At 38.1% G+C, this 7,084-nt stretch overlaps 2 protein-coding genes across 2 annotated transcripts; both read right to left on the reverse strand.

Moving 5' to 3' along the window:
* Positions 1 to 392: 392 nt before the first annotated feature.
* LOC117930168 (gibberellin-regulated protein 14) lies at positions 393 to 1,710 on the reverse strand. The gene is made up of 4 exons (XM_034850660.1): positions 1,595 to 1,710; positions 1,468 to 1,500; positions 934 to 1,354; positions 393 to 826 (listed from the first exon to the last, which is right to left on the reverse strand). Exons 1-4 carry the CDS (start codon positions 1,649 to 1,651, stop codon positions 642 to 644), a joined length of 696 nt encoding a protein of 231 aa, XP_034706551.1. The 5' UTR covers positions 1,652 to 1,710; the 3' UTR covers positions 393 to 641.
* A 2,479-nt stretch (positions 1,711 to 4,189) lies between these two features.
* Positions 4,190 to 6,580, reverse strand: LOC117929673. Its single transcript, XM_034850038.1, has 4 exons — positions 6,155 to 6,580; positions 5,505 to 5,558; positions 4,815 to 4,874; positions 4,190 to 4,508 (listed from the first exon to the last, which is right to left on the reverse strand). Exons 1-4 carry the CDS (start codon positions 6,575 to 6,577, stop codon positions 4,380 to 4,382), a joined length of 666 nt encoding a protein of 221 aa, XP_034705929.1. The 5' UTR covers positions 6,578 to 6,580; the 3' UTR covers positions 4,190 to 4,379.
* Between the last annotated feature and the right edge of the window lie 504 nt (positions 6,581 to 7,084).

Genomic DNA, 7,084 nt, shown 5'->3' on the forward strand with positions numbered 1-7,084 from the left:
CCTGAATTATTCTGCAGCCTCTAGTCTGCCATTAATGACAAGACTTCTCTTGAGTCCCACTTGCTGCTTGACTCAAGGGGAATGGCTTCTATTCCAATATGTTTAGAGAATGAAACTTGTGCCAGCTCCTTCATTGAATTTAAAAACGACTAGTTCAAAGTATTGAGCATTACATCTATACTTACGGAGCCCTTTACACTAGGCTTCTTATATATGAAATCATTCTATGCTACATTGCTACCTAGCATCAAACATTGGATTCGGATCCACCGAGTGACAGGTCCAATTCATTAAAAGTCAGCTTAGTTTGATGATCTCAAGTACCTAATTTCAGTTTGATTCTTTGGACGGACAAATTAAACACGAATCCTTTGGAAAAAAAGAATACTCACTGAAAAAATCACAGAAGAATCAAGAACCGGTTCTTGTAAGGAGAACTTTTAACAAATAGTAGCAAGGGCAATTCACAATGGGAAAAAACAGTACAGACCATGAAAAGATGAGGACAGGCTAATGATAGTTGAAGCTAGTGGAAGAAAGATCCCTAGAAACGATTTACTTCTTACTTTCCTCTTTAAGTTATTACATTTTCAGTCAACAAGACTCGCACCCGACAAAGAAAACCATGATTCTAATCCATTTTAAGGGCACTTGGGTTTGTTGCCGTGAGTGGTCATGTCAGTGTAGCACTTGCCACACTTCTCCCTGTTACCATACGTTCCTGGTGGAACACATTTGCAGCGGTCACAGCATGTCATGCATGCTCTCACACATATGTTCTTCCTTGAATGTGCTTTACACCTCTGATCACATAGTGGGATGCAGTCTGCAGACGACAATCACACAACACATTCTCAGAATATTAACCAAGAAAGATGAAAAAGATGAAAAAGGCTCAGCAGATTTTATCCTATCATAGGGAAGAAATAGTACCCAATCTTGTCCTCACTGGGGGCATTGGTGCTGTAGTAGGAGGCGTGACTGGTGGCACAGGAGGCTTTGGTGCAACAGTGGGAGGCTTCACTGGGGAAGCAGGTGGCTTGGGGGTAGGAGGGTTGACAGGTGGAGAAGGGGGCTTGGGCACAACGGTGGGAGGCTTCACTGGGGGAGCAGGTGGCTTGGGAGCAACAGTAGGAGGGTTGGCAGGTGGGGTAGGGGGCTTGGGCACCACAGGAGCAGGTGGCTTCGGAGCAACAGTAGGAGGGCTGACCGGTGGAGCAGGGGGCTTGGGCACAACAGTGGGGGGCTTCACCACAGGAGCAGGGGGATTTGGAGTGACAGTAGGAGGCTTGACCGGTGGTGCAGGAATGGGTGTCTTCACTGGAACAGGTACTGGAGCTTTGGCATAAGTAGCCTGTAAAACAAATTTGTCAAGTTTGACACGATAATAAGTTTTGAGTGCTCAAAAGAGACTGTTTCAAGTCCTTTAAACAAGAAAATGAAGCCATGGCATTGTCTTGATATTACCTGTACGCCGAATTCTTCATCATTGGCTGAGACCTACAAAAGCAAAAGATATTTACAAAACTCAGATACCCAATTAACCAAAGAACAAAAAAAATACAAGAGTTGCTAGAGAGAGTGAGACAGAGACCCTTTTTGTAACTAAAAGGAAAGAGGCAAGAAGGAGGAGCAGGATTTTCAAAGCCATTGCAGAGCAGGGAGAAAAGAAAAGTCTAGGGGTGAGGAGCTGCCACTGAGTAACATTCAAGCAGGATGAGTGTGGTATAAATAGTAGTAAGTGGTGGAGGTAGAAATCATTAGGCCTTGGCACCATCAATGTCACTGCCAGCTTGACCTGATGAATGAGACATTAGTTATGGGCAGCTGTTCTAAATCTGACTTAGAGCTCAATCCACATGCCTCAAAAGGACTCTGTCTGCTAAACTAATATATCTATGCTCATCAGAAACCGTGCTACTAATTAATTATTAACCGGGCATGCGAAGATCTACTTTTTTTAACACCTTGGAGAAGCAAGACTACATTTCATGGCTTAGCTCATGACTGACAGCAAACCATTGCCATCCTGGTTTTATAGGTTGACTCAATTGCCCAAAGAGATTCAGAGAGAGACTAGACTAGTTCCAAGATTAGTTCAAAAATAACAATGAACATTATATGGGGAGTATTGCTTCATCCAATAGCATATACATGTACTTGAGCTCAGGGATGGGTTCCGATCAACCAACCCCAAGGTCCCCAACACTACACATGACCATGATAGGGGCGGTGGGGCTGGTCTGGGCTGTCACCCTATCTGAAAGATGAGGTAATTTCATTGTTTTACTCTTTTCATTTGTTGATAGCTGTACTGTGGCTGATGTTACATAGTGGTCAATCACCAAAGATGAGCTACAATGCTATAGATTTTGAGTGTTCCAACATGCAGATACACTCTTTCTGAGGATTTAGGCATAGAGTTCTATATTATAATGCATAAAACTAGTTTACCGTCAAGGACCAAACAATGTGAAACTGATTTAAAATGACTAACCAATTTGGAACCCTAGACTGCAAGTGGCATAGAGTCCTACTCCAACTACAAATTAAATAAGATTTAAGCAGAGGCACCAGGATTCTCTCTCCTACTCTTTACATGTGATGTCACATGTGCTAAATTCATTGAGTTGAGAATCGAACTAGGAAAGTTCCACTAGCATTTGCCCTGGGGATTTTGCTTCTGGTTATAGAAATTTGGATTAGCAGACAGAGATCAAATGATGGGGCTTGTTCTCCTCAGTGGCATTGGCATGGAAAAGGCATCACAACTTTTTTTCTTTAAGGACAATAGTCCACCCAACCTTCTGTATCTTTTGTCGGTGGAGCGTTTACATTTAGCCATTTAGGTATGTCCAGCAAAATATCTATCACACCCCAATTACCGATGGGGTATCACTCACAAGTTCAAAGTGAATCCTTACTTCAAATGTAAGTGCTAAATTTCGCATAACTGATTTTAGATTAAGGTGGTGTTTATTTTTTTACTTAATTTTAAATCAAATCTTAATTTAATAGTATTCAATATTAGATTGTTTGTTTCAGTAGTATTTTATTTCTATTAAATATTAAAAAAAAATTAATATGTTATTTTTTTATTTAGAAAAAGTTATTTAACTTTTTCTATTTAATAAAAAATTTATAATAAATCATGAAAAAGTAGAAAAGCAAATTATCTAAATTCTTAAAACAAATTGCTTTCAGTAAAAAGTCAAAAAAACAAATACCAATTAAATTTTAATAACCATAATTTATATGCCCACGGAATTAGAGATGAGTAATCTGTGTATGCTTCCACATTTCACCCTGATTAATGATATTTTAACAACCTTGGTTTATAATGCCCTCAGGAATCTAGGATCATGCCATTAGAATATGGCCAAAGAGATGGAGCTGCTATGGTAAATATGGCTCATTTTTCACTACGATTTCCATGCATTGGATCTTGTACCATAGCCAACACTCAGCGTTCCAGCTATGGGTAGTGGGACCAATAAGACAGCTATTCGTTCTAGCTGTACAGTTTCTTTATTTACCAAACTTCATATTCAGACCCATATCTGATATCCCCCTATCCCTCAAGAAGAGGATGACATCAACATCCTTCCAAGAGGGTTCCTGCAAGTCTGCAACTACTATTTGATTACAGCGGAAGTCATAATTATCAATTATGTGGGTTTAAGTCCATGTTTTGCAGAATTGTTTACACAGTAGATTCCTGGTTCCAAGGTCAAGAAAATGAATTAATAGTAATCTAATTCATATTACAAGGTAGTTCACTCCTCTTTCAAGTATATGATTTAGGATTGGAGATAGGTATCTATGAAGCTCTGTTTTTTTTACCCGCTTTTCTCTTTCTAGTATAAGATCTAGGATTGAAGATAGGTTTCCATGAAGCTCTGTTTTTTTACCTGCTTAGATGTTGAATATGATGAACTTCTGGTTCAGTTGTCAACCTCCACAGAGTCAAGTGGCCTATGAAGGGATCCATTTGTGCATGTATGTAGAATTTTCTTCCTTGCCAAACACTAAATCAAATCTCACATTAGGAAGACAGTTATTCATGGATTCAAAATTCTATTTTTCATGCCAACGATGGATGCCTCAGTGGGATCACCACACAATAAAGTAAAAAGGATGGCTGGTTATTGGATCTTGTAAGAAGAAAACAAGTTAGGGAAACAATGGCTGAGGATATAAAAATGATTTTCAAATAGTATATAAACTACCAAATAAAGGATGCCTTTAAAAATTGACAATGGTTGGTAAATACCATACACTTTCCAGCATCTGCTGACAGGATAACAAGTTTTTCAGAAAACAGAGCAAAAGGATACATCTTTTCCCTTGGATTTTGACAATAACTCAGCCTACAAGATCTACTCAATGATCTCCTCTTCATCCTCAAAACTCAAATTCAATGTCTGTAACTTGAAGCCTGAACCTTGTATGGTCTCAACCAAACTAGAAGCCACGCCAGTAGCTTGTACTGTCGTCTGTTTTGTTAACTACACAAAGAAAAAAGGATCATCTTTCAATATAGTTAATTACATATAGAATTCACACAAAAAATATGTAACAGACATGACAAACAATTAGTCATAAAACTCCCACCATGCCATCTATGCAGCCACCAAATTCAAGAGGTGGTTCCCTGCTTAAAGGGTTAAATTGAAAAGTTGACAGATGGAGGGGTGCATAGCCGCATTATCAGGATCCAAGTGGGGGAAAAAAAAAACCAACCATATCATGTATGTTTTATTTACTGCAATGCAGTTGAAGTATTTGGCAGATATAAGAAGTAATGGTCATACCGCAACACTTGCAATACCCTCAACAACCTGAACCTTCAAAGTGGTAATGCCTTCTGTTTCCTACAATATGATAAGAATGATTGGTAATTGCAAAAGTTGACAAATAAACAGTATCAAACTTTTAGTCAATATGGCAGACAATATTTGAGTGATTACTACTCCCACAGACCCACCAATCCTTGGGTCCATTTGGATAAAAATCCAATCATGCTATACTTTCAACTTTTATAACCACTAATATTTGTCTTTTTAAACCCAAATCAATCATACATGTCAGAATCTGATTAAAATCTGTTTGAACTTAGCACCTAGCTTTGTCCAATAAAGGTTTGATTTAGATGCTGCATAGGACCAGCAAAACTTCACTTCAAACTCAGATCCTTGATACATCCAATTGATCCAAACTTGAATCCTGGCAGAGCACTCTAAGTTCAACTCACTCATTCCCCCTCCTGCCAATCTGCTTTTTCTCATTTCTTTTTGTTTAAAGTTAGATGACTACAGAATAAAATTTTTAAATAATAAGAAAGTGTACATCTTTCCATTCTTTCTAAAGGCTTATCTTATGCATTACCATTACCTGTAAGATCATCTTCATAAGGCAATGAAGGGAACAATGTGATGGGAATAAAAGCACACACATCAATACAGCCACATAAAGAAAATTTTGAGGAGAATGCCCTGGTTTACCTCTAAAGCCTTGGTCACTGTAGGAATAGCTGTTTCATTCATGGTCCCTTCAGCCTTACATTTGAAAAGAGAGAACATCAGTGATATGTTAAGAAGATACAAATCAACCAGGCATAAAATAAGAACAAACCGAGACACACAATCATTCAGATATTTATCAGCATGTTTATCAAAACCCGAAACCTTAAAAGTGGAACAAGGATTAAGCATCAGACACTCAACTCCACAAAACCTTAAACCCAACTAGTAAAGAACAGGTAACCACATACATATATTAAATGAATCACAAGCGTTCACGCAAACTCAAGACCCCAAATGCATGACCAAACCCTCTAAAAAGGAATTTTCTCTCTAAACCCAGAAAAGAATGCAAAAATGTATAGATTCATTGAGGAACTTGCAAGAACAACAAACAAAAATCACCCACATTGTGAAAATTGAACCCGATCAATGTATTCAGAAATCAACTCAATTGATAAATACTACAAATAAAGCCAGAGAACGGAATTGAAGTTCCATAACTCAGTGTTCAGGACCTGCAAAGAATTTGTCAGGCTCAGAAATTAAACTCAACGGGTCTGTTAAGACTTCGGCCCATTCCCGAAAAATCCACAACCATATAATGAAAAGCTTATGACAGGGCAACCCACCTGAAAGAACATGGTGAGGATGTCAGAAGGCGAGACCGGGACCGAAACGGGCTGGTCGACCGATGACCCTTCTTCTCCTTCTTCTTCTGGAACTAGGGTTTCTTCTGCAACCGACCTAATCTTTCTGCTTCCGTGGGACCGGTTCTCATTCTTCACTGTTAAACGGCCGAAACAATTGGCGGCACAGTTTCTGTGAACCGGAAACTTCATAGAAGAAGAAGAATGGCGGGAAGCTCCATGGCAGTGGATGCTGGTTTTGCAGATTGAAGATAGAGAGGAAACTGCAGCAATCGTAGCCATTGATTTGTGGGCTTCCTCAGGATTTTGGGAGGGTTTTGGGTTTCCACAGTTGGGGTTCGGTTTATTTCCCTCGCTATCCACAAGCTTTGGGTTATCACGTTTATGGTTCATCAACGGGAACATTTAGAGTGTGAATACTCGTACCAATTCCAAGCAGTGAGATGACTCCACGCGTCCCACCCAAATGGGTTGTTTTTTCTTCTTCTGTTCTTGTCCCTTTAATAAATCTCGTCACTTAAAAATAATAATGATAATAAAAAAATAATTAAACATATATATATTTTTTTTATGTTTTTTAATAACAAATGCCTATTTGAAAATCTAAAAATTCTCATTTTGTATTTTATGTCTTCAAATATTTTTTTAAAATAATTTAAATCTATAATGTTTTATTTTCAATGATTATTCATATTTGTATAATTATTTTTTGAAACAATCGACAAAAAAACCCAAATGAAAACATTTACTATCGAACATATTTTTGAGTTTGGAAAATAGTTCCAAGTACTCAAAATTTCCTAAGATTTTCTAACCTAATTTATCTACATTTTGGAAGTAGGCGCAACACAATAATATCAAGTTATTGGTAAGCATAAAATCAATGAAAAAACCATCATGCTTCTACCACAA

The sequence above is a fragment of the Vitis riparia genome, chromosome 14, assembly GCF_004353265.1.
Source record: "Vitis riparia cultivar Riparia Gloire de Montpellier isolate 1030 chromosome 14, EGFV_Vit.rip_1.0, whole genome shotgun sequence".
NCBI classification, from domain to species: Eukaryota; Viridiplantae; Streptophyta; class Magnoliopsida; order Vitales; family Vitaceae; genus Vitis; species Vitis riparia.

Excerpts from the sequence above, each read along its gene's own strand:
- LOC117929673 (XM_034850038.1), bottom strand. The coding sequence starts at position 6,577 with ATGTTCCCGTTGATGAACCATAAACGTGATAACCCAAAGCTTGTGGAT. Across the intron at positions 5,559-6,154 it reads TCCTCACCATGTTCTTTCAG|GCTGAAGGGACCATGAATGA; the intron begins GTGGGTTGCCCT and ends TTCAAATGTAAG. Across the intron at positions 4,875-5,504 it reads CAGTGACCAAGGCTTTAGAG|GAAACAGAAGGCATTACCAC; the intron begins GTAAACCAGGGC and ends ATCATATTGTAG.
- LOC117930168 (XM_034850660.1), bottom strand. The coding sequence starts at position 1,651 with ATGGCTTTGAAAATCCTGCTCCTCCTTCTTGCCTCTTTCCTTTTAGTT. Across the intron at positions 1,501-1,594 it reads TCCTTTTAGTTACAAAAAGG|GTCTCAGCCAATGATGAAGA; the intron begins GTCTCTGTCTCA and ends TTGCTTTTGTAG. Across the intron at positions 1,355-1,467 it reads ATGAAGAATTCGGCGTACAG|GCTACTTATGCCAAAGCTCC; the intron begins GTAATATCAAGA and ends TTTGTTTTACAG.